General features: G+C 48.6%; 2 protein-coding genes across 4 annotated transcripts; both read right to left on the reverse strand.

Moving 5' to 3' along the window:
* Nucleotides 1–5,149: 5,149 nt before the first annotated feature.
* LOC311579138 (CMRF35-like molecule 6) lies at nucleotides 5,150–12,529 on the reverse strand. Of its 2 annotated transcripts, none has more exons than XM_084749414.1 (4): nucleotides 12,237–12,529; nucleotides 9,260–9,613; nucleotides 8,187–8,301; nucleotides 5,150–5,388 (listed from the first exon to the last, which is right to left on the reverse strand). In XM_084749414.1, exons 1-4 carry the CDS (start codon nucleotides 12,301–12,303, stop codon nucleotides 5,250–5,252), a joined length of 675 nt encoding a protein of 224 aa, XP_084605540.1. In that variant the 5' UTR covers nucleotides 12,304–12,529; the 3' UTR covers nucleotides 5,150–5,249. The 2 variants fall into 2 exon arrangements, with proteins under 2 accessions (XP_084605540.1, XP_084605541.1); XM_084749415.1 differs by having other exon boundaries at nucleotides 5,150–6,785.
* Nucleotides 12,530–18,259: 5,730 nt separating this feature from the next.
* On the reverse strand, nucleotides 18,260–25,408 carry LOC311579139 (CMRF35-like molecule 6). Of its 2 annotated transcripts, none has more exons than XM_084749416.1 (4): nucleotides 25,131–25,408; nucleotides 22,288–22,638; nucleotides 21,216–21,330; nucleotides 18,260–18,449 (listed from the first exon to the last, which is right to left on the reverse strand). In XM_084749416.1, exons 1-4 carry the CDS (start codon nucleotides 25,195–25,197, stop codon nucleotides 18,311–18,313), a joined length of 672 nt encoding a protein of 223 aa, XP_084605542.1. In that variant the 5' UTR covers nucleotides 25,198–25,408; the 3' UTR covers nucleotides 18,260–18,310. The 2 variants fall into 2 exon arrangements, with proteins under 2 accessions (XP_084605542.1, XP_084605543.1); XM_084749417.1 differs by lacking the exon at nucleotides 18,260–18,449 and adding an exon at nucleotides 19,006–19,846 and having other exon boundaries at nucleotides 25,131–25,406.
* Between the last annotated feature and the right edge of the window lie 496 nt (nucleotides 25,409–25,904).

Genomic DNA, 25,904 nt, shown 5'->3' on the forward strand with positions numbered 1-25,904 from the left:
CTGTTTGAATAAACTAAGTCATAAAGAAAGCTACAATATAGTAGGGTCAGCAAAGTTGCTGGTCTCTCTATGAACTGCGTCTATGATTAAAATTTTTTTTGAATACTAGAAAACTTCAATTCAAAATCATGATTTTTAAAGGCTCAAACCTAATAGGGATGACTTTATTCAGCCTCCTATATATGTCTTCAAGGTTAAGCCTAAGACAGGTAACTAGAAACAAGCAAAAATTGTCTATTTAAATATACTATAGATAGATAGATGGTTCTCAGGTGCTTCATATATGTGCTGAAAATGGCATTTAAGATGCTTAAACTTGGGCTGGAGAGGTGGCTGAGAGGTTAAAAGCACTGACTGCTCTTCCAAAGGCCCTGAGTTCAGTTCCCAGCAACCACATGGTGATTCACAACCATCTATAATGTAACCTGATGCCTTCTTCTGGCCTGCAGATGTACAGGTAGATGAATGTATAAATAATAAACAAATAAACAACAACAACAAAAGTTTTTTTTAAAAGATGCTTAAACTTACCTTAAAATAGAAAGACTCCTATATCCTAAGAGTGACCCCCTCCCCACAAGGCTCCAAAGAAGACAGATGGTGCACCAACAACTCCGTCTGTGGTAATGCTAGCTACTGGGCACAACTGCCCCATGCTTGGCCTGCTGCCAGGACTCTTCTTAAATTATGGACAGGCAGGACGCTGGAAAACTAACTGCTTTACTTTGCCTAGACAAAGATAGGACAGCCTTCCCAACTTCCTCCTTCACAGAAAAGTCTATCCGAGCCTGGCAGCTGAAAACTGATGCTGCCCTGGGACCTGTGCCCCTAAATAAGCCACGGACACTTCAGGAGTGTGGTGGGGTGGCCATCTGGGTGATGGGTAAGTCTCTGTCATTCTAACTGATACACAGACCATTTGGATTATGCTTCTTAAGCCTCTGATGGGCTCAAAGACTAGATTAAGGAAAGAAGTAACTTTTTACTATTTCTTTTATCTAAAGAAACTCGCTTTACAGTGTCTGCTCTCAGTAACCAACCACGCGTGTCTCACGGCAAATAATTGGACAGGGGTGGGCGTGGGAAGGGAGTGTAAAGTTTACATAAGGTCGAGGACACGAAAGCTTAAGTTATGAGGATCTAAGAAAGTGTTTGAGGATCCAAAAAAAAATGTTTGAGGATCTAAGGAAGTGTTTGAGGATCTAAAAAGAAGTTTTAACGTTGGCAAATCCAAGTGACGAAAGTTAGATGATGTAAAAAAAAAATTTTTTTAAAACCTTAAATGGTGATAAGAAATGATTTAAGGTATATAAAAGGAATGAGAGATGTTTCAGATTTCTTCCCCTCACTGTGCTACTGCTGTATAAAGACTGTTCAGAGATTTAACATTAATCCATGGAATTCTGACAGATCCACTATCATAGCCACAAGCTCAAGATCTTAAACTGCTTCCCAAGCCTCTGCTGGGACTCAAAGGTGTGAGTCTGCTGCTCTTTACACAACGTGGATTTCAGTACAGATCGCAAACAGTAGCTATGCCAACACATCTAAAATGTGTCTCCTTTGGTAAACTTAAAGAGCTTCAGGGAATCCACTTGAATCCACCTCTCACAGGTCAAATGGACTCCAGATAAGTACTGTCAACCAACAGCCTGCTTCCCTCCTCTGCTGCCTATTCCTGAGGGCGGGAACCTTCCCTCTCTCCTTGGAACCCTCCCTCTTTCCTTGGTTTTGGGACTCCCTTCACCCTAACTGCCAAGACCATGGGCCAAAAAGTTTCCAATGCACACCAAAGAAAAAAGTTTTCCCCCTAAACTCCTTAATTTTACCTTCTGCCCTGTGTGTGTGTGTGTGTGTGTGTGTGTGTGTGTGTGTGTGTGTTACATCAGCCCAGGTGTTTCCTGCATCTGGTCAGCTCTGCAGTGGCTACTCACAGGTGCTCTGGTCCAGACTCACAAACTGCTTTACCCGGGCCTCCATCTACCCCTAGATGTTCCCACAGAGCTTGGACAGCAGCCTGCTCTTCCTAGACCTGGCTGGCCAACATTCCAGCTTTTGGATCCCCAGTAATGACATCCCAATATCAGCATGGTCATAGACGATTATGTCATCCCTTATTCATTTATTACCAACAAAAGGCTGGGGTGTTGGGTTTCAGACTCAGGACAAGTGGTTGAGGTGCATATTTACCATACTAAAGTGGACTTGGCCTCCAAGGTCTCCCAGCTTTCCTCAGTCCCTACCTGCTCCAGGATATAGCTGAGTCTGTGTGAGCTACAGGCAGCTGCACACCACCCTGTCAGCCCTACTCAGCAACTCCATGTTTCCCAGAACACCACCGCAGCCTTCTCTCACATCACACTTGGCACCTCTGTCATGTCTCTGGTTCTGCCTCTCTGCACGGTGCACTCACCACTCTGCTCCTCCATCTTTTCCACCTCTCCATGGCACATTTGTTCATTGTAGTGGTGTTGAAAACTGCAGTGTACCACATAGTATATATTTTTGTCCAAATAGTTTTACATGCAAATATTCATTGCAATGAGTCTTAAGTCTGGCTCAAGGTTTCTGGTTTCTGTTTGCTTCCCCCCCCTCACCCCCACTCCCGGGGGGGAAGGGTTTCTCTGTGTTAGCCTTGGCTGTTCTGGACTTGCTTTGTAGACCAGGCTGGCCTCAAACTCACAGTGATCCATTTGCCTCTGCCTCCCGAGTGCTGGGATTAAAGGCATGCACCACCATGCCCGGCTGGTTTCTGGTTTCTGAAGCATTATAAATTCTGGGCTGTTGCCAAGACTTGTCTGGGCTATCCTGCCTTTTCCCAGAGTCAGGGTGATGTCCAGGGGCAGGTTCTGAGAGAGCTCCTGGCTGCCACACATGTCCCCGTGAGGCTTGCTGGCTTGACCTTTGTGCCTGTAGCACCATTGCCCTGGACTTTCTGTCTCCCAGCAGGCAAGCAGTGCAGAGCACCCTGATGGAAGTGGCCTAGTGTTGTTCTAATTGAAAATCTCAGATCATTCTGTTTTACCAATAAAGGCTCAGGAGCCAGACGCTGTGGTGAAAAACCTGCTAGCTCAGAGAGGCAGAGAAAGCACCCAGCTGACCTTCCTACTCAGCTCACATCCCGATGGAAAAGGCCCCAAAGGCTCACAAGCTCAGCACAGCCCAGGAAAAAAAGGCCAAAAAACCTCAAGCCCAAAGGCTTGCTAGCTCAAAGCCCCAAAACCCAAAGACCAAGGAGCTGAGGAGCTCAAGAGCTAGAGAGCTCGGAGCCAAAGAGCTAAAAGCTAAAGAGCTAAAGCTAAAATCCCAAGGAAAGACCAAGAGCTGAAAGCTCCAAAGACCCCTTCTATTTCTCCACGATGTCTTAAATACCCCTCAACTCAAAGTCCCTCCTACTCTTTAATCCCTGTCAGCTGGTTTCTTGCTCCACCTCTTGACCTAGGGTTAACTTTATTAAATCCTGTGTGTAGATAGCTCTTGGATTAAAGGTGTGTGTAGTAAGGCTGGCTGAGCCACACCTTAATCAGCTGTTTACAATAAACAGAAAGGTCTCGGATTAAGGTGTGTTAGGGCTCAACCACAAGAAACAGGTTTTTACAGTTCAATCTCGGGGATCACAGTGGGATCAAAGAGAGGATTTTATAGTTCACAATCTCATTGACTAGGGCCTAGGACCTGTCCTATTCAATAATGACCTGCTTCTGCAGAGTGCCAGGACGTAGCACATCTCCATGTCATTGGTGCAGGCTTCCCCAAGGCTCACTGCACCACCTTTGTGCCTGCAGCCTGCTGTTTGAGACATGGCAGCGAAATGGTAAAAATTTGTCATTCTCCGCTAGGGTGAGCTCTGTTCTGCCATCTCTCTTTCCAATTTTGTGAGTCCACTTTTATTTTATTATTATTATTTTTGTTTTGTTTTGTTTTGTTTGTTTGTTTTGAAACCGAGTTTCACTGTGTAGCCTTGACTGTCCTGGACTCACTTCGTAGACCAGGCTGGCCTCGAACTCACAGCGATCTGCCTGCCTCTGCCTCCTGAGTGCTGGGATTAAAAGCATGCGCCACCACGCCCGGCTTCCATTAAAATGTAAAGTGCATTTTCTTAGTCAGGGATTGATGGGAGAGGGTCTACCCTTGGGGTGGTGGTCCTGGGTTCTATAAGAAAGCAGCCTGGTGCAAGCTGTGGGGAGTAAGCCAGTAAGCAGCACCCCTCCATGGCCTGTGCATCAGCTCCTGCCTCCAGGTTCCTGCCCTGCTTGAGTTCCCATTTTGACTGCTTTTGTGGGAGAGAAAGCAAATAAGCCTTTCTTCCCCAAGTTGCTGTTGGCTGTGGTGTTTCATCACAGCAATAGAACCCGTAAATGAGACAAGTACGCACATTCAAAGTCCCAGCATGGACTTTCCAGAAACTTTTCTTTCTCTTTTTGGAGCTTTATTTTACATGTATGTGTGTTTTGCTGTCTGTCTGTCTGTAAGTGCACCATATGAGAGCAGCGCCTACAGAGGCCGGAAGGAGGCATTGATCCCTTGAGCTGGGTTGTGAGATGCCCATTGTGGGCGCTAGGAACTGAGCGCAGTTTCTCTACAAGAGCAACTACTGCTCTTAACCATTGAACCATCTTTCTAGCCAACATTTGATTTTCTTTCTAGGAATTTGATTGGCTAGCCCCAAGATGTGAATAGAAGAGGGCCTGGCCAGTGTTTATGAAGACTTCCTGATACCCAAGAAGAGAAATATGACACCAAGACTTGAGACTAAGGCTCTAGCTCGGAAACCGCAGAGTGTTGTGTGAGTGTGAACCACAATGGCTCAGTGGGTAAAGATGCTGTGCAAGCCTGGTGAGCTAAATCCAGTTCTCAGAACACACATGAAGCGGAAGGAGAGAGTAAATTCCACAAAGATCTTCACTGACTGCCAAATGTGCGCTCTGTGGCATGCACGTGCCCTCTCTCTCTCTCTCTCTCTCTCTCTCTCTCTCTCTCTCTCTCTCTCTCTCACACACACACACACACACACACACACACACACACACACACACGCACACATACACATGCGTGTGTGTGTGCGCGCGCGCACACATACACACATAGCAAACATTCAATAGTAATAAATAAAATGTAAGGTGTTAAAAATAAAATGATTACAATAAAATACAGGAAAACAATTTGTTATTTTATTTCTGTTGTTACCATTGTTTTCTTCTTCAACTTCTTGTGAGGTTGGTTGGTTGTTGAAAAATTCTTGTTTATTTTTATGTGCATGGATGTTTGCGCCTCGTGCATGTCTCTGCACCATGGCAATGCTCACAGAGGCCAGAAGAGGACGTTGGATTCCTTGGGAAGGAAGTTACAGACACTTGTGAGCTGCTATACGGGTGTTGGGAATCAGACCTGGATAAACAGACGGTGCTTGTAACTGCTGAGCCATCTCTCCGGCCCCTTCTTGATTTTTTGAGACAGGGTCCTATGCAGCCTCAGATGACCCGGAACTTACTGTGTAGCTGAGAATGAAACTCTGGATTCTCCTGCCTCTACCTCTCAAGTGCTGAAATTGCAGGCATGTGCTTGGTACTTTAAATTTTCTTAAATGAAGGTAGGCGTGGTGGCCCACGCCTTTAATCTCAGCACTTGAGAGGCAGAGGAAAAAAAAAAAAGAGAGAGGCAGAGGCAGGCGGATCTCTGTGAGTTCGAGGCCAGCTTGGTTTACAAAGAGAGTTCCAGAACAGCCAGGGCTATTACACAGAGAAATCCTGTCTACACACACACACACACACACACACACACACACACACACACACACACACACCAAAAAACAAAAAAAGACACAAAAGCAGGTTCAGGTTGTCACCAGAGCAGGTGGGAAGCAGGAATGTGACGTCAGAGAGGCAGGTCATCAGTATAAAGTACGTTCCATTACTGAATCCAGAGGACACAGTGCCAAGAGTATTTCTCATGTCAAGTGTATGCACTTATTGGACCTGTTGTCAAACTGTCTTCTACATATCTACATCTATATCCTTTAATCAGCGTTGCCCTCGGCCTTGGTTGGAGAGGCTGCCCTCTGCTGTGGTGAGAGTGCTGAGAGTAAGTGTTGAGCGCTCAGCCCTAAGTGGGACATCTGTACAACACCCACCCCCATCCTACCCTAAGGCCCGGGAGGGAGAGGAAAGGATTGGACAGCCAGAGGCCGACTGTGAGATGCTGTGCTCTGCCTGTGGCATGGCTCGTGCACTCACGAACTCACTGCAGCTGTGGTGACCTGCAGGAGACCGCGCCGGCGAGATCAGTTAGCATTCCAGCAGGCAGGCAGGCAGGAGGCATGAGCTGGTCTCAGAGGGTTACAAAGAGGAATAAGGAAAAAGGGGGATAGAACGTGAAAGGGTGTAGGGAACACGGGCCTGGGGGAGTGGAGGGCAGGTAGGACAGGGGTATGTTGCACACGTGTGTGGAACTATCAAGCAATAAGTAAAGATATTCTACTAAAACATATATGTATTCACTGGGCACACTCTTTTATGTGTTGGACACAGCACAAAGCATCTTGTAAAAACTCAGAGCATCCACAGAAAGAGAGATTTACTGGTTGTCCTTGGCCACCTGAGAAGCCGTGTCCAGGGGAAGGGCCTCCATGGCAACCAGATGTCACTGGTTCTCAGTCCGGCCAGTGCTGTTTCTTCCCAGAGCACCTCAGAGGCCTGCTCACCCAGAGGACGGCACTGAGCATGCTCAGGAGCAGGGGCAACTTCAAAAACATCAGGATCTGGAAGGAAAGGCTGCTCAGGAGAGACCTGTGGGGGGACACATCACAATTAGCTCCCTTCCCAGAAGGCAGCGCTGGTGCCCTGTGCTTTGTGCCTGTCTCTTTTACCTAGGTCTGTGTCCACAGAGATCTGTGCAGGACCAAGGAGAAAAGCAGCCCTACCTGAATGACCAGTGTAGTGATAGACAGTCCAAGAAGCAGCCTTGAACTGTGGTCTCTAGACCAACCCCATGGACCTTTACCCGTATGACCTCTAACCAGGCAGACTCTGCCTCCCTACCCCCATCCCAACTTCTCCTAACTTAAGTTCTCCCTGTTTCCTCTTGGGTGGCTGTTGTCTGTCTGTCTGTCTGTCTGTCTGTCTGTCTGTCTGTCTGTCTGTCTATCTATCTATCTATCTATCTATCTATCTATCTATCTATCTATCTATCTACCTATCTTATCCTGGCTGTCCAGGAACTCATTCTGTAAACCAGGATGGCCTTGAACTCACAGAGATCCAACCAGTTTCTGCGTCGCCCCCTCCCCCCCAACTATTGGGCTTAAAGGCTTGTGTCACCTTACCCAGTGGCTTATTTATTTTAATTAGTTAATTAATTTAATGTTGTGTATATATGTTTATATGTATGTGTGCAGGTGCACATGTATATGCCTGAATATGGAGGCCAGAGAATTCCCCAAGAGTCATAACTCTGTGTTTGTTTGTTTGTTTGTTTTTTATTCTGTTTTTGGTTTTTTGAGAAGGGTTCTCTGTGTAGCCTGGCTGTCCTGGACTCAAACTCACAGAAATCCACCCACCTGTGCCTATAGAGTGCTGGGATACAGGCGAGCTAGGCTCACTTTGTGTTTGTTTGGAGACAGGTCTCACTATGTAGCTCTGGATAGAATGGAATTCCCTATGTAGTCCAGGCTGGTCTTAAACTCATAGAGATCGGCCTGTCTTTGCCTCCCAAGTGCTGGGATTAAGGGCATGGTGGTGCACACATGACCCATCTATCTTGTTTTCTGAAAGGATCTCTCACACGTCTGCAGCTTGCCAAGCAGACTGGGTGGTCAGTGAGTCTGAAGGATTCTCCTGTCTCTTCCTTGATAGCTCTGGTATTCCAAGTCATGCCTGACTTTTCAAGTAGGTGATGTGGCTTGCAAGGTGAGCCCTTTACCCGTAGAGCCATTTCTCCATGCTGGATGTGTTTATGTAGCAACCCCTTGACAAGAAACTAACCCCATCTCAGCAGGTCTGTGTCTGGGTGTCGTTGCTGTGTCCCAGTCTCTAGAGAAGCAACTGGCACTCGCAGGACCCTCCCAGGTCAGTGTGAGATTGGGAGTTGCAGGAGGGAGGTACAAATGCTATCCCCACTCTCTCAGCATTACCTCCCTTCCACAATCAAAAGGCCTGTCCGGGGGTGGGGAGGGGATATTGGTTCCTCACCGAGGCTGTAGGCTGGAGCCAGGAATTGTGTCCTCTGTGGTCACGCTGGACTGAGTGTGCACTGGGGAGGTTGTGGGAGACCCCAGGGTATTGGTATTGTTCCCAGGGATAGAGCCTGTGAAAGCATGGAAACACAAGACAGTTCCAGTGACCTCCAGTCCATCTCCTACCCACTGAAACCTCTGTTACTCTGCTTCACACAGGTCCCTGGGGCAATGCTGGACAGCTGTGCGACAGCCTCTAAGCCCTGTGGCCACACCAGGGCCTAGTCAGAGCTTCCCTTTCCAGCCCATCTCATGGTACATGGTGGCTGGGTGGCAGTTTCAAACATGAGGCCAGTCTTCTACTAGAGGAGAGTTCGTCAGTGACAAGACACTTAGTGCCAGGTACCATCCAGCCCCGGTCACCTTTGGCCTCGTTGTCTTCCATCCTTCTGGAGACAAATATAGAGTGGTGGACTTGGTGTCTGTGTGAGTGTGTCAGCCTGAACTTGTGATCCTCCTGCTTGTGCCTCCTGAGTGCTAAGATCACCCACCCTGACCAGCTGCCAGTGGTTTTCATTTTTGGAGCTGAGTTCACACCAAAGGAAGGATTTGGGTGGGAGATCCTCCTAAACCAGCTGATCACTTTCAAGCACGACACAGCTGCCACCCCCTATCCACCTGAGTCAAAACCACACACCAGGTCTTCTCTCCTCCAGCCTCAGCCACGTGCTGTCAGAGGCAGCTAACTGCAAAGCTGGCTTGTCACTAGTGAAAGCTCCCTCTGAACACAGCACTGTCTGTCCCTACCGACCCTCTGCTCAGCCCCCAACACACCCTCGAACTATGGTTTTCATGGACCACCCCACAGGATGCTGAGCTCTGTCCTGGCCACACCCTGCTCTCTCTGCCTCCTGTGTCCTGATGGACCAGCAAGATGCAGCTACTCCAGGATGCCTCCCTGACTGTCACGCTGTCCCTGTCTGTCCCTCACCACATACAATGTACTCACAGACTCTTAACTGATTCCTGCTTGGAAACTCCTGCTACTTGCAGCTGTCCTGGTCTTTAGTGTTCATTAAGGGGACTTACCTGGCACCACAGACACCACAACCCTGAAGTAGCCATCGATCAACAAGGGATAGCGCATGGTAAACCGCATACCCACCAAACACAGGTAGGTGCCTGCATCCTCCATGGTGAGGTTCTCCAAGGTCACTGTGAAGGTGAGGTTGTCTGGATGGTCCCTGATGGACATCCGGCCATTCCTAGCTTCTTTTGAGCTTCTGGTCATGACACCTGTGCTACATCGTCGTCGTAGCACTGGTGACTCTCTGCACCAGTATTTGTCATTTGTCTTGAATTCCTCCTCATACTGACACTTCACACTCAGGGATTCCCCGACAGTGCCTGTCACGGTGCTGGGGCCACGCAGAGGGACACCGCCTAGAAAACACGAAACTCAATTCTGTACCCTCACATCTGGATGGCATGTAGGTCCACCAAAAATTCCTCCCTTCATCCCATCCCATCAGCCAATCGCCCTTCAGCACCCTTCCCTCCTGCCCTGCCCCTTCCCTCACCTGTACTCTTTCCAGTCCCTCCCACCCACCAGGGCCTCAAGTTTTCAAAGAGGCCAGCTCTGGGCATCTCAGGACCTCAGAGAATAGCCACACCCCCATGTGTCACCACCACAGGAGTTTGAGCCAGAGCAGAAGAGGGTGGCCAGCTGTATGCCCAGCTCCCTCAATGCCCTCATGACCCTGTGACCAGGAAGGACTTGAGAGAAGGCCAGGGACATGGGAGGGTTTAGTTCCCTGATTTTGTCATCCCGTTTTTTAAGGTTTATTTACTATATCTGTGGGTTTGTATATACCTGTGTGAGCTAATGTGCACCACACACATGCATGCAGGAGGCCCCTGGAGGCCAGAAGAGGGCGTGAGAAGCCTGAAACCAGAGTTATAGGTGGTTGTGATCCACTATGTGGCTTCTGGAAACCAAACCCAGGACCTCTGAAAGAGCAGTAAGTGCCCTCGACACTGAGCCATCCTCACGGATACTACTTTTATCTGTAATTGTGTGTGTGTTTGTGAGTAACTATATGCACAGGAGCACGGTGCCTGCAGGGACTAGAAGGAGGCATCAAGTCCCCGCACGCCCAGCTCTGGGGTTACACATACACACCAAACCCAATGGTCACGTGGGTGCTGGGTTTCCAAACTGAGGTGCTCACTTTCTCTGTTCAGCCTTCTTTTGAGTCCTGACTTAAGTAAACAACAGTTCCCATCCCCCCAGTGTCCTCCTGGCCTGCACGGATGCTTCCCTCTGCCCTTAGCATGGCATGTTTAAATCCCCTTAAATCCCAAAGGAAAATAAAGATGAAAACACAAACAGAGGAAAAGTAGCCAAGATAATCTTCAAACTCCTGTAAATAGGTATATAAACCCAGATAAAGTCAGTGATGCTTTAAAAACAAAACAAAATGGCCAATGTAGGCCAAGAACAGATATTTTTAGAAAAGTTTTTTGAGACAGGTTTTTCTATGTAACCCAGGCTGGCCTGAAACTCACTATATAGACCAGGCTGGCTTTAAACTCACAGAGGTCTGCCTGCCTCAGCATCCCGAGTGCTGGGATTAGAGTTGGGTTTTTTTTTTTTTTCATTTGGGGGTATAGCCATTGGTAAGTTACCCTTGCCCAGGTGGGTGATGTCACACCCATGTGCACAGAGGCAAGGCTAATGGATTCAATGGTTATTTAAAAAATACAAATAGTAAACTGGGCATTGTGACACACTCAGAAGGCAGAGGCAGGCAGATCTCTATGAGTTCAGGGCCAGTCTGTTCTCCAAAGAGAGTTCCAGGACAGCCAGGGCTATTACACAGAGAAACCCTGTCTCAAAAATAAGTTAAATACAAATAGTACAAAGCTAGAGGGAGGGATGGAGGTCAGATATGGTCAAACTACATTGTTCACATAAATGAACATTAGGGAGAAGTGGGAGGAAGGGAGGAATGGGAGGATACATGGGATGGGCTAACAACTGAGATGTAATATGTATAAATTAATAAAAATGTATTAATAAAAAAAAAAGAATAAAAAAAAAAAGCAGTTTGTGGGGTTTGGTGGTACACACCTCTAATCCCAGCATTCTGGAAGCAGAGAAAAACAGTCTATGAGTTCATGGCCAGCCTAGCCCACATAAGTGAGGCCCAGGGCTACTCAGTGAGACCCTGCACAGCCCCCCAAATCTTTAAAGAAGAAAAAAAAAAGATTTGCCGTTCAAGGTGGTGCACGCCTTTAATCCTAACTTGGGAAGCAGAGGCAGGCAGATCTCTGAGCTTGAGGCCAGCCTAGTCTACAGAGCAAGTTTCAGAACAGTTAGGGCTGCACATATCTTGGAAAACCCTATCTTGGAAAACCAAAAAGAAGGGAAAACCCTATCTTGGAAAACCAAAAAGAAGGGGCTGGAGAGATGGCTCAGAGGTTAAGAGCACTGACTGCTCTTCCAAAGGTCCTGAGTTCAATTCCCAGCAACCACATGGTGGTTCACAACAATCTATAATGAGATCTGGTGCTCTCTTCTGGTGGGCAGCCACACATTCAGGAAGAACATCCTGTACATAATAAACAAATAAATCTTAAAGGAAAGAAAGAAAGAAAGAAAAAGAAAGAAAGAAAGAAAAAAGGAGACAGACAGACAGACAGATTAAATCTTTTCAGGTCCCTCACCACCAACATATGCTTCTCAGGGTTGCAGTACGTCCACTGTCCACTCACTGGTACCACCCGCGCTGCCCTCTTTTGTCCTATTCTAACCCACCCAAAATTCCTCTCAGCATCCCTTCCTGAACAGCCACCAGCCCTCACTGTGTGACTTGTCCCTTGTCCTGACAGCTGGATGAAGTGACAAATCCCAGTCCATTTCCCCACAAAGTGGACCCTCAGTCATCCGTCTCACATGGCAGAGGCAGCTGCCACACTCTGTGCACAGAGGAATCCCGGTCACAGAGCCTCACGTGGCATCTCCTTGAGAGCTCCCGCCCTCCTGGCCAGACAGTCTCCTCACCTGAAAGACAGAAGAGCAGCACCAGCAACAGGGTGGGCAGCCACGCAGCCGAGGCCAGTTGGGTCATTTCTCCCACTCGTGGGTCACCCCCAGCCAGGCCACGGCTGGACCCTCCAGGGTTCAGCCTCTCACAGGGAACAATCCGTCTCTGAGGCTCCCACTTCTGCTTTTCTTAGTGTGTAGCTCTTTTGTTTCTGACTTTTCTTAGTTCTGTTCTTGGAGGTACTGAGAAAGTGAAAGAATTTGAAGGAGCCAAGGGCAGCTGAGGAAGCCTGGGTGAGGCACAGATCTCATGACCGCCTGGATGAGGCACAGATCTCATGACCGCCAGGGTGAGACCTGTAGCTCTCAGGCCTGCTGGTCCTTGCTAGCTTTTGGCTCAGGGTGCAGGGCTAGGCTTCTTGCTGATTGGTGCCCAGTCATCCCTCGTTTCCTTGTGGGGAGGACAGCAGCCTTGTGAGGAGGAAGCTGTCAAGCCTGCTGCCCCTGCTGGGGTGATGCCCACTGTGAGGCCTTCCATAGAGTTCTGTTCCCATGAACCCCAGCTCTAGACCCCCAAAAGTTGCTGAAGGGTGCCTGGTTTTGGAAATGTGTCCTCCATTTGACTAAGGCTCTCCAGGCTGTGACCTTCTTTCTTGTGTAGCTCCACTAAACAAGAACAGGGACCCAGACACCTGCAGGTGCCCTCCATCCCTTGTCCACCGAGACCCACACATGTACACACACATCTCCTGTGCACCCTTCCAGTTCACACGGAATGACAGGAAAGCCCAGGAAATGCAGACCTTAGGAGCCAGGCGTGATGGCACATGCTTTTAATTCCAGCACTCAGAAGGCAGAGGCTGGTGCATTGCTGTGAGTTGGAGGCCAGCCTGGTCTACAAAATGAGTCCAGAACAGCCAAGGCTACACGAAGAAACCCAGACTCAAAAAAAAAAAAAAAAAAAAAAAAGGAAGAAGAAGAAGAAGAAGAAGAAGAAGAAAAAGAAGATAAGAAAGACCATCTAATAGCTAATTATTATATTATATTAACTAGCGTGTGTGTGTGTGTGTGTGTGTGTGTGTGTGTGTGCGCGCGCGAGCGTGTATGTAGTTATTAAACCCACAGGCATCCCTGTGCCAATGACAAGGTCCCTAGAGTGCCCTCTTTCCAGATCCTTCTGAGTGTCTCATACTTTCCTCCTTCTCACCACAAATGGCCCCGCGAAGACACTTGCCAGTTACGCTGCTAGAGTGGAAGACAAGCCTGGCAGCTCTTGAGGGAATTGCTCGGATGGCCAAGTACAGTGGCACACCACTCTTATCCAGCGTCTCTGGAGGCTGAGACAGGAGTGTCGCTTGAGCCCAGATGTGTAGAGAGACTCTGTCTAAACAACAAAACACACCACCCTATGACAACGCTAATGACATCATCGGTCAACTAAAGATCAACACCAAGTTTTATGTTCTGGATCCCTGTCCTGGCTGGGGTTCTGTGGCCATGAAGAGACACCATGACCACAGCAACTCTTACAAAGAAAAACATTTAATTGGGGGTCGGCTTCCTGTTTCAGGTTTGGTCCATTATTATCATGGTGGTGAGCATGGCAGCTGGTGCTGAAGAAGGAGCTGAAAGCTCCACAGCTCTACATCCAGATTGGCAGGCAGCAGGAAGAGAGAGACACTGGGTTTGGCTTGGACTTTTGAAGCCCCAAAGCCCACTCAACCCCAGTGGCCTCTAACAAAGCCACGCCTCTTAATCATTTCAAATAGTGCCACTCTCTGGTGACCGAGTAGTCGTATCTATGAACCTATGGGACCGTTCTCACTCAAACAAATTTAAACAAACAAACAAACATATCAAGCAGGACTTGGTGGCATGTCACCCCTTTCCAGTGGAGTCTGTGTGACAATTACCACACAGGCCTGAGACCTAAGACCCCTGGAAAGGGCAGAGTCTCTTGGGTTGGGGTCAGTATTCCTGTCAACAAAAACTACAGTTTTAAAACTCTCTTTGTTGGGGGCTATTTTTTAATCTTTTCTAATTTTAACTATATTTTACTCCCAAGGTAGGACTCCTCACGAGTAGCAATGGTTGCCATGAGACCCTGGCCCGGGACTGCAGCTAGGGACTGTCCGTGGCCAAAGTAGCTCTGTTTTACTTTCACTTATTAAAAGAGACATGACTAAAAATTAACCATTAATCAATAAGTTATACTATGGCCTACAAAGAAATGGAGTATTTTAAAAGATTTTAGGTAATAGGAACAAACGTCCTGACACACAGGTGTTGAACACAAGTTTTGTTAGGGAGAAAGTTTCATTAGGGAGAGGACGTTGGCCCTGGACAAAGAAAGCACATACATATTGATACTAAGCCAATAACTTAAAAGTCTTTTCGCTATGTACTCTGTACGTTGTATTGTTTCAATTCAAAGTCTTTCCTTGGTTTTGGGACTCCCTTTGCCCTAACTGCGAAGACCATGGGCCGAAAAGTTTCCAATGCACACCAAAGAAAAAAGATTTCTCCCTAAACTCCTTAACTTTACCTTCTGCCCTGTGTGTGTGTGTGTGTGTGTGTGTGTGTGTGTGTGTGTGTGTGTGTCTGTGTGTGTGTGCCTGTGTGTGTGTGTCTCTGTGTGTGTGTATGTTACATCAGCCCAGGTGTTTCCTGCATCTGGTCAGCTCTGCAGTGGCTACTCACAGGTGCTCTGGTCCAGCCTCACAAACTGCTTTACCGGGGCCTTCATCTAGCCCTAGATGGTCCTGCAGAGCTTGGAGAGCAGCCTGCTCTTCCTAGACCTGGCTGGCCAACATTACAGCTTTTGGACCCCCAGTAATGACATCCCAATATCAGCATAGTCATAGACGATTATGTCGTCCCTTATTCATTTATTATTAACATTGTTATTATGGGTGTTGGGTTTCAGACTCAGGACAAGTGGTTGCGGTGCATATTTACCATACTAAAGTGGACTTGGCCTCCAAGGTCTCCCAGCATTCATCAGTCCCTACCTGCTTCAGGGCATAGCTGAGTCTGTGTGAGCTCCAGGCAGCTGCACACCACCCTGTCAGCCCTACTCAGCAACTCCATGTTTCCCAGAACACCACCGCAGCCTTCTCTCACATCACACTTGGCATCTCCGTCATGTCTCTGGTTCTGCCTCTCTGCACGGTGCACTCACCACTCTGCTCCTCATCTTTTCCACCTCTCCATGGCACATTTGTTCATTGTAGTGGTGTTGAAAACTGCAGTGAACCACATAGTATATATTTTTGTCCAAATAGTTTTACATGCAAATATTCATTGCAATGAGTCTTAAGTCTGGCTCAAGGTTTCTGGTTTCTGTTTGCTTCCCCCCCCTCACCCCCACTCCCGGGGGGGAAGGGTTTCTCTGTGTTAGCCTTGGCTGTTCTGGACTTGCTTTGTAGACCAGGCTGGCCTCAAACTCACAGTGATCCATTTGCCTCTGCCTCCCGAGTGCTGGGATTAAAGGCATGCACCACCATGCCCGGCTGGTTTCTGGTTTCTGAAGCATTATAAATTCTGGGCTGTTGCCAAGACTTGTCTGGGCTATCCTGCCTTTTCCCAGTGTCAGGGTGATGTCCAGGGGCAGGTTCTGAGAGATCTCCTGGCTGCACACACCTCCCTGTGAGGCTTGCTGGCTTGACCTTTGTGCCTGTAGCACCATTGCCCTGGACTTTCTGTCTCCCAGCAGGCAAGCAGTGCAGAGCACCCTGCTGGCAGTGGCCTAGTGTTGTTTTAATTGAAAATCTCAGATCATTCTGTTTTACCAATAAAGGCTCAGAGCCAGATGCTGTGGTGAAAACCCTGCTAGCTCAGAGAGGCAGAGAAAGCACCCAGCTGACCTTCCTATTCAGCTCACATCACGATGGAAAAGGCCCCAAAGGCTCACAAGCTCAGCACAGCCCAGGAAAAAAAGGCCAAAAAACCTCAAGCCCAAAGGCTTGCTAGCTCAAAGCCCCAAAACCCAAAGACCAAGGAGCTGAGGAGCTCAAGAGCTAGAGAGCTCGGAGCCAAAGAGCTAAAAGCTAAAGAGCTAAAGCTAAAATCCCAAGGAAAGACCAAGAGCTGAAAGCTCCAAAGACCCCTTCTATTTCTCCACGATGTCTTAAATACCCCTCAACTCAAAGTCCCTCCTACTCTTTAATCCCTGTCAGCTGGTTTCTTGCTCCACCTCTTGACCTAGGGTTAACTTTATTAAATCCTGTGTGTAGATAGCTCTTGGATTAAAGGTGTGTGTAGTAAGGCTGGCTGAGCCACACCTTAATCAGCTGTTTACAATAAACAGAAAGGTCTCGGATTAAGGTGTGTTAGGGCTCAACCACAAGAAACAGGTTTTTACAGTTCAATCTCGGGGATCACAGTGGGATCAAAGAGAGGATTTTATAGTTCACAATCTCATTGACTAGGGCCTAGGACCTGTCCTATTCAACAATGACCTGTTTCTGCAGAGCGCCAGGACGCAGCACATCTCCGTGTCATTGGTGCAGGCTTCCCCAAGGCTCACTGCACCACCTTTGTGCCTGCAGCCTGCTGTCTGAGACGTGGCAGCGAAAGGGTAAAAATTTGTCATTCTCCGCTAGGGTGAGCTCTGTTCTGCCATCTCTCTTTCCAATTTTGTGAGTCTACTTTTATTTTATTGTATTATTATTATTATTAATATTTTTTAAACCAAGTTTCACTGTGTAGCCTTGACTGTCCCTGGACTCACTTCATAGACCAGGCTGGCCTCGAACTCACAGCGATCTGCCTGCCTCTGCTTCCTGAGTGCTGGGATTAAAAGTGTATGCCACCATGCCTGGCAAATGTAAAGTGCATTTTCTTAGTCAGTGATTGATGGGGGAGGGTCTACCCCTGGGCTGGTGGTCCTGGGTTCTATAAGAAAGCAGGCTGGTGTAAGCCATGGGGAGTAAGCCAGTAAGCAGCACCCCTCCATGGCCTGTGCATCAGCTCCTGCCTTCAGGTTCCTGCCCTGCTTGAGTTCCCATTTTGACTGCTTTTGTGGGAGAGAAAGCAAATAAGCCTCTCTTCCCCAAGTTGCTGTTGGCTGTGGTGTTTCATCACAGCAATAGAACCTGTAAATGAGACAAGTACTCACACCCAAAGTCCCAGCATGGACTTTCCAGAAACTTTTCTTTCTCTTTTTGAAGCTTTATTTTACATGTATGAGTGTTTTGCCATCAGTCTGTCTGTCTGAAAGTGCACCATATGAGAGCAGTGCCTACAGAGGCAGGAAGGAGGCATTGATCCCTTGAGCTGGGTTGTGAGATGCCCATTGTGGGCGCTAGGAACTGAGCTCAGTTTCTCTACAAGAGCAACTACTGCTCTTAGCCATTGAACCATCTCTCTAGCCGACATTTGATTTTCTTTCTAGCAATTTGATTGGCTAGCCCCAAGATGTGAATAGAAGAGGACCTGGCCAGTGTTTATGAAGACTTCCTGATACTCAGGAAGAGAGACATGACACTACGACCTGCGACTAAGGCTCTAGCTCGGAAACCGCAGAGTGCTGTGTGAGTGTGAACCACAATGGCTCAGTGGGTAAAGATGCTGTGCAAGCCTGGTGATCTAAATCCAGTTTTCAGAACACACGTGAAGCGGAAGGAGAGAGTAGATTCCACAAAGATCTTCACTGACTGACAAATGTGCGCTCTGTGGCATGCACGCGCCCTCTCTCTCTCTCTCTCTCTCTCTCTCACACTCACACACACACACACACACACACACACATAAAAAACATTCAATAGTAATAAATAAAATGTAAGGAGTTAAAAATAAAATGATTACGAGCTGGGCCTGGTGGCGCACGCCTTTAATCCCAGCACTCGGGAGGCAGAGGCAGGCAGATCGCTGTGATTCGAGGCCAACCTGGTTACAAAGCGAGTCCAGGACAGCCAAGGCTACACAGAGAGACCCTGTCTCAAAAAACCAAAAAAAAAAAAAAAAAAAAAAAAAAAAAAACCAAGAAAATACAGGAAAACCATTTAATTGTTATTTTACTTCTGTTGTTACCATTCTTTTCTTCAACTTCTTGTGAGGTTGGTTGGTTGTTGAAAAATTCTTGTTTATTTTTATGTGCATGGATGTTTGCGCCTCGTGCATGTCTCTGCACCATGGCAATGCTCACAGAGGCCAGAAGAGGACGTTGGATTCCTCGGGAAGGAAGTTACAGACACTTGTGAGCTGCTATACGGGTATTGGGAATCAGACCTGGATAAACAGACGGTGCTTGTAACTGCTGAGCCATCTCTCCGGCCCCTTCTTGATTTTTTGAGACAGGGTCCTATGCAGCCTCAGATGACCCGGAACTTACTGTGTAGCTGAGAATGAAACTCTGGATTCTCCTGCCTCTACCTCTCAAGTGCTGAAATTACAGGCATATGCTTGGTACTTTAAATTTTCTTAAATGAAGGTAGGCGTGGTGGCCCACTCCTTTAATCTCAGCACTTGAGAGGCAGAGGAAAAAAAAAAAAGAGAGAGGCAGAGGCAGGCGGATCTCTGTGAGTTCGAGGCCAGCTTGGTTTACAAAGAGAGTTCCAGAACAGCCAGGGCTATTACACAGAGAAATCCTGTCTACACACACACACACACACACACACACACACACACACACACACACACACAAAACAAAAAACAAAAAAAACACAAAAGCAGGTTCAGGTTGTCACCAGAGCAGGTGAGAAGCAGGAATGTGATGTCAGAGGGGCAGGTCATCAGTATAAAGTACGTTCCATTACTGAATCCGGAGGACACAGTGCCAAGAGTATTTCTCATGTCAAGTGTATGCATTTATTGGACATGTTGTCAAACTGCCTTCTAAATATCTACATCTATATCCTTTAATCAGCGTTGCCCTCCGCCTTGGTTGGAGAGGCTGCCCTCTGCTGTGGTGAGAGTGCTAAGAGTAAGTGCTGAGCGCTCAGCCTAAGTGGGACATCTGTATAACACCCACACCCATCCTACCCTAAGGCCCGGGAGGGAGAGGAAAGGATTGGACAGCCAGAGGCCGACTGTGAGATGCTGTGCTCTGCCTGTGGCATGGCTCGTGCACTCACGAACTCACTGCAGCTGTGGTGACCTGCAGGGGACCGCGCTGGCGAGATCAGTTAGCATTCCAGCAGGCAGGCAGGCAGGAGGCATGAGCTGGACTCAGAGGGTTACAAAAGGAAATAAGGAAAAAGGGGGATAGACCGTGAAAGGGTGTAGGGAACACGGGCCTGGGGGAGTGGAGGGCAGGTAGGACAGGGGTATGTTGCACACATGTGTGGAACTATCAAGCAATAAGTAAAGATATTCTACTAAAACATATATGTATTCACTGGGCACACTCTTTTATGTGTTGGACACAGCACAAAGCATCTTCTAAAAACTCAGAGTATTCGCAGAAAGAGAGATTTACTGGTTGTCCTCAGCCACCTAAGAAGCCAGGTCCAGGGGAAGGGCCTCCATGGCAACCAGATGTCACTGGTTCTCAGTCCGGCCAGTGCTGTTTCTTCCCAGAGCACCTCAGAGGCCTGCTCACCCAGAGGACGGCACTGAGCATGCTCAGGAGCAGGGGCAACTCCAAAAACACCAGGATCTGGAAGGAAAGGCTGCTCAGGAGAGACCTGTGGGGGGACACATCACAATTAGCTCCCTTCCCAGAAGGCAGCGCTGGTGCCCTGTGCTTTGTGCCTGTCTCTTTTACCTAGGTCTGTGTTCACAGAGATCTGTGCAAGACCAAGGAGAAAAGCAGCCCTACCTGAATGACCAGTGTAGCTGATAGACGGTCCAAGAAGAAGCCTTGAACTGTGGTCTCTAGACCAACCCCATGGACCTTTACCCCTATGGCCTCTAACCAGGGACACTGCCTCCCTACCCCCATCCCAACTTCTCCTAACTTAAGTTCTCCCTGTTTCCTCTTGGGTGGCTGTTGTCTGTCTGTCTGTCTGTCTGTCTGTCTGTCTGTCTGTCTGTCTGTCTATCTATCTATCTACCTATCATATCCTGGCTGTCGAGGAACTCATTATGTAGACCAGAATGGCCTTGAACTCACAGAGATCCAACCAGTTTCTGCGTCTCCCCCTCCCCCCCAACTATTGGGCTTAAAGGCTTGTGTCACCTTACCCAGTGGCTTATTTATTTTAGTTAATTAAATAATGGTGTGTATATATGTTTATATGTATGTGTGCAGGTGCACATGTGTGTGCCTGAATGTGGAGGCCAGAGAATTCCCCAAGAGTCATAACTTTGTGTTTGTTTGTTTGTTTTTTATTCTGTTTTTGGTTTTTTAAGAAGGGTTCTCTGTGTAGCCTGGCTGTCCTAGACTCAAACTCACAGAAATCCACCCGCCTCTGCCTATAGAGTGCTGGGATTACAGGCGTGCTAGGCTCACTTTGTGTTTGTTTGGAGACAGGTCTCACTATGTAGCTCTGGATAGAATGGAATTCCCTATGTAGTCCAGGCTGGTCTTAAACTCATAGAGATCGGCCTGTCTTTGCCTCCCAAGTGCTGGGATTAAGGGCATGGTGGTGCACACATGACCCATCTATCTTGTTTTCTGAAAGGATCTCTCACTGGTCTGCAGCTTGCCAAGCAGACTGGGTGGCCAGTGAGTCTGAGGGATTCTCCTGTCTCTTCCTTGATAGCTCTGGTATTCCAAGTCATGTCTGACTTTTCAAGTAGGTGATGTGGCTTGCAAGGTGAGCCCTTTACCCGTAGAGCCATTTCTCCATGCTGGATGTGTTTATGTAGCAACCCCTTGACAAGAAACTAACCCCATCTCAGCAGGTCTGTGTCTGGGTGTCGTTGCTGTGTCCCAGTCTCTAGAGAAGCAACTGGCACTCGCAGGACCCTCCCAGGTCAGTGTGAGATTGGGAGTTCCAGGAGGGGTTCACAGGAGGGAGGTACAAATGCTATCCCCACTCTCTCAGCATTACCTCCCTTCCACAATCAAAAGCCCTGTCCGGGGGTGGGGAGGGGATATTGGTTCCTCACCGAGGCTGTAGGCTGGAGCCAGGAATTATGTCCTCTGTGGTCACGCTGGACTGAGTGTGCACTGGGGAGGTTGTGGGAGACCCCAGGGTATTGGTACTGTTCCCAGGGATAGAGCCTGGGAAAGCATGGAAACACAAGACAGTTCCAGTGACCTCCAGTCCATCTCCTACCCACTGAAACCTCTGTTACTCTGCTTCACACAGGTCCCTGGGGCATGCTGGACAGCTGTGCGACAGCCTCTAAGCCCTGTGGCCACACCAGGGCCTAGTCAGAGCTTCCCTTTCCAGCCCATCTCATGGTACACGGTGGCTGGGTGGCAGTTTCAAACATGAGGCCAGTCTTCTACTAGAGGAGAGTTCGTCAGTGACAAGACACTTGGTGCCAGGTACCATCCAGCCCCGGTCACCTTTGGCCTCGTTGTCTTCCATCCTTCTGGAGACAAATATAGAGTGGTGGACTTGGTGTCTGTGTGAGTGTGTCAGCCTGAACTTGTGATCCTCCTGCTTGTGCCTCCTGAGTGCTAAGATCACCCACCCTGACCAGCTGCCAGTGGTTTTCATTTTTGGAGCTGAGTTCACACCAAAGGAAGGATTTGGGTGGGAGATCCTCCTAAATCAGCTGATCCCTTTGAAGCATGACACAGCTGCCACCCCCTATCCACCTGAGTCAAAACCACACACCAGGTCTTCTCTCCTCCAGCCTCAGCCGTGTGCTGTCAGAGGCAGCTAACTGCAAAGCTGGCTTGTCACTAGTGAAAGCTCCCTCTGAACACAGCACTGTCTGTCCCTACTGACCCTCTGCTCAGCCCCCAACACACCTTCGAACTCTGGTTTTCATGGACCACCCCACAGGATGCTGAGCTCTGTCCTGGCCACACCCTGCTCTCTCTGCCTCCTGTCCCCTGATGGACCAGCAAGATGCAGCTACTCCAGGATGCCTCCCTGACTGTCACGCTGTCCCTGTCTGTCCCTTACCACATACAATGTACTCACAGACTCTTAACTGATTCCTGCTTGGAAACTCCTGCTACTTGCAGCTGTCCTGGTCTAGAGTGTTCATTAGGGGGACTTACCTGGCACCACAGACACCACAACCCTGAAGTATTTATCGATCGGCAAGAAATCGCTGATGGTAAACCGTATATCCACCGCACACAGGTAGGTGCCTGCATCCTCCATGGTGAGGTTCTCCAAGGTCACTGTGAAGGTGAGGTTGTCTGGATGGTCCCTGATGGACATCCGGCCATTCCTAGCTTCTTTTGAGCTTCTGGTCGTGACACTTGTGCTACATAGTCGTGGCACTGGTGACTCTCTGCACCAGAATTTGTCATTTGTCTTGAATTTCTCCTCATACTGACACTTCACACTCAGGGATTCCCCGACCATGCCTGTCACGGTGCTGGGGCCACGCAGAGGGACACAGCCTAGAAAATACAAAACTCAATTCTGTACCCTCACATCTGGATGGGGTGTAGGTCCTTCAAAAGTTCCTCCCTTCATCCCAACCCATCAGCCAATCGCCCTTCAGCACCCTTCCCTCCTGCCCTGCCCCTCCCCTCACCTGACTCTTTCCGGTCCCTCCCACCCACCAGGGCCTCAAGTTTTCAAAGAGGCCAGCTCTGGGCATCTCAGGACCTCAGAGAACAGCCACACCTCCATGTGTCACCACCACAGGAGTTTGAGCCAGGGCAGAAGAGGGTGGCCAGCTGTATGCCCAGCTCCCTTAATGCCCTCATGACCCTGTGACCAGGAAGGAGTTGAGAGAAGGCCAGGGACATGGGAGGGTTTGCTCTCTCAACCTAGGTTTAGCTCACTGATTTTGCTGTCCCGTTTTGTAAGGTTTATTTGCTATATCTGTGGGTTTGTATGTACCTGTGTGAACTAATGTGCACCACACACATGCATGCAGGAGCCCCTGGAGGCCAGAAGAGGGCGTGAGAAGCCTGAAACCAGAGTTATAGGTGGTTGTGATCCACTATGTGGCTTCTGGAAACCAAACCCAGGTCCTCTGAAAGAGCAGTAAGTGACCTCGACCCTGAGCCATCCTCACGGATACTACTTTTATCTGTAATTGTGTGTGTGTTTGTGAGTAACTATATGCACAGGAGCACGGTGCCTGCAGGGACTAGAAGGAGGCATCAAGTCCCCGCACACCCAGGTCTGGGGTTACACATACACACCTAACCCAATGGTCACGTGGGTGCTGGATTTCCAAACTGAGGTGCTCACTTTCTCCACTTAGCCTCCTCCTGAGTCCTGACTTAAGTAAACACCAGTTCCCAGCCCCAGCCCCGCCCCCCCCCCCCAGTGCCTTTCTGGCCTGCATGGTTGCTTCCCCTTGCACTATCCTCAACCTCATGGCACATTCAAATCTCCTTAAATCCCAAAGGAAAATAAAGAAGAAAACCCAAACAGAGGAAAAGTAGCCAAGATAATCTTCAAACCCCTGTAAATAGGTGTATAAACCCAGATAAAGTCAGCGATGCTTTAAAAACAAAGCAAAACAAAATGGCCAATGTAGGCCAAGAACAGATATTTTTTAAAAAAATTTTGAGACAGGTTTTTCTATGTAACCCAGGCTGGCCTGAAACTCACTATGTAGAGTAGCCTGGCTTTAAACTCACAGAGGTTGGCCTGCCTCTGCATCCAGAGTGCTGGGATTAGAGATTTTTATTTTCAGTTTGGGGGTATAGCCGTTGGTAAGTTGCCCTTGCCCGGATGGGTGACGTCACACCCATGTGCACAGAGGCAAGGCTAATGGATTCAATGGTTATTTTAAAAATACAATACTCAGAAGGCAGAGGCAGGCAGATCTCTATGAGTTCAGGGCCAGCCTGTTCTACAAAGAGAGTTCCAGGACAGCCAGGGCTATTACACAGAGAAACCCTGTCTCAAAAATAAGTTAAATACAAATAGTACAAAGCTGGAGGGAGGGATGGGGGTCAGATATGGTCAAATTACATTATTTGCATACATGAACATTTCAAAGAATAAAATAATAAAAAATCAGTTTGTGGGGTTTGGTGGTACACACCTCTAATCCCAGCATTCTGGAAGCAGAGAAAAACAGTCTATGAGTTCATGGCCAGCCTAGCCCACATAAGTGAGGCCCAGGGCTACTCAGTGAGACCCTGCACAGCCCCCCCAATCTTTAAAGAAAAAAAAAGATTAGCTAACTTGGGAAGCAGAGACAGGCAGATCTCTGAGCTTGAGGCCAGCCTAGTCTACAGAGCAAGTTTCAGGACAGTTAGGGCTGCACATAAAGACCCTATCTTGAAAAACCAAAAAGAAGGGGCTGGAGAGATGGCTCAGAGGTTAAGAGCACTGACTGCTCTTCCAAAGGTCCTGAGTTCAATTCCTAGCAACTACATGGTGGCTCACATCCACTTATAATGAGATCTGGTGTCCTCTTCTGGTGGGCAGCCACACATTCAGGAAGAACATCGTGTACATAACAAATAAATCTTAAAGGAAAGAAAGAAAGAAAGAAAGAAAGAAAGAAAGAAAGAAAGAAAGAAAAAGGAGAAAGAAAGACAGACAGACAGACAGACTAAATCTCTTCAGGTCCCTCACCACCAACATGTGCTTCTCAGGGTTGCAGTAGGTCCACTGTCCACTCACTCGTACCACCTGTGTTGCCCTCTTTTCTCCTATTTTAACCCACCCAAAATTCCTCTCGGCACCCCTTCTTGGACAGCCACCCGCCCTCACTGCCTGACTTGTCCCCTGTCCTGACAGCTGGATGAAGTGACAAATCCCAGTCCATTCCCCCCAAAGCAATGGGGACCCTTAGTCATCCATCTCACATGGCGGATGCAGCGGCCACACTCTGTGTGCACAGAGGAATCCCAGTCACAGAGCCTTACATGGCATCTCCTTGAGAGCTCCCACTCTCCTGGCCAGACAGCCTCCTCACCTGGAAGACAGAAGAGCAGCACCAGCAACAGGGTGGGCAGCCACGCAGCCGAGGCCAGTTGGGTCATTTCTCCCACTCGTGGGTCACCCCCAGCCAGGCCACGGCTGGACCCTCCAGGGTTCAGCCTCTCACAGGGAACAATCCGTCTCTGAGGCTCCCACTTCTGCTTTTCTTAGTGTGTAGCTCTTTTGTTTCTGACTTTTCTTAGTTCTGTTCTTGGAGGTACTGAGAAAGTGAAAGAATTTGAAGGAGCCAAGGGCAGCTGAGGAAGCCTGGGTGAGGCACAGATCTCATGACCGCCTGGATGAGGCACAGATCTCATGACCGCCAGGGTGAGACCTGTAGCTCTCAGGCCTGCTGGTCCTTGCTAGCTTTTGGCTCAGGGTGCAGGGCTAGGCTTCTTGCTGATTGGTGCCCAGTCATCCCTCGTTTCCTTGTGGGGAGGACAGCAGCCTTGTGAGGAGGAAGCTGTCAAGCCTGCTGCCCCTGCTGGGGTGATGCCCACTGTGAGGCCTTCCATAGAGTTCTGTTCCCATGAACCCCAGCTCTAGACCCCCAAAAGTTGCTGAAGGGTGCCTGGTTTTGGAAATGTGTCCTCCATTTGACTAAGGCTCTCCAGGCTGTGACCTTCTTTCTTGTGTAGCTCCACTAAACCAGAACAGGGACCCAGACACCTGCAGGTGCCCTCCATCCCTTGTCCACCGAGACCCACACATGTACACACACATCTCCTGTGAACCTTCCAGTTCACACGGAATGGCAGGAAAGCCCAGG

This window comes from Acomys minous (assembly GCF_964271855.1).
Source record: "Acomys minous genome assembly, chromosome: 12".
Taxonomy (NCBI): Eukaryota; Metazoa; Chordata; class Mammalia; order Rodentia; family Muridae; genus Acomys; species Acomys minous.

Coding starts and splice junctions, on each gene's coding strand:
- LOC311579138 (XM_084749414.1), bottom strand. CDS start 12,303: ATGACCCAACTGGCCTCGGCTGCGTGGCTGCCCACCCTGTTGCTGGTG. Junction 9,614..12,236: donor GCTGCTCTTCTGTCTTTCAG/GTGAGGAGACTG, acceptor CGTGTTTTCTAG/GCGGTGTCCCTCTGCGTGGC. Junction 8,302..9,259: donor TGTGGTGTCTGTGGTGCCAG/GTAAGTCCCCTT, acceptor ATGCTTTCACAG/GCTCTATCCCTGGGAACAAT.
- LOC311579139 (XM_084749416.1), bottom strand. CDS start 25,197: ATGACCCAACTGGCCTCGGCTGCGTGGCTGCCCACCCTGTTGCTGGTG. Junction 22,639..25,130: donor GCTGCTCTTCTGTCTTCCAG/GTGAGGAGGCTG, acceptor TGTATTTTCTAG/GCTGTGTCCCTCTGCGTGGC. Junction 21,331..22,287: donor TGTGGTGTCTGTGGTGCCAG/GTAAGTCCCCCT, acceptor ATGCTTTCCCAG/GCTCTATCCCTGGGAACAGT.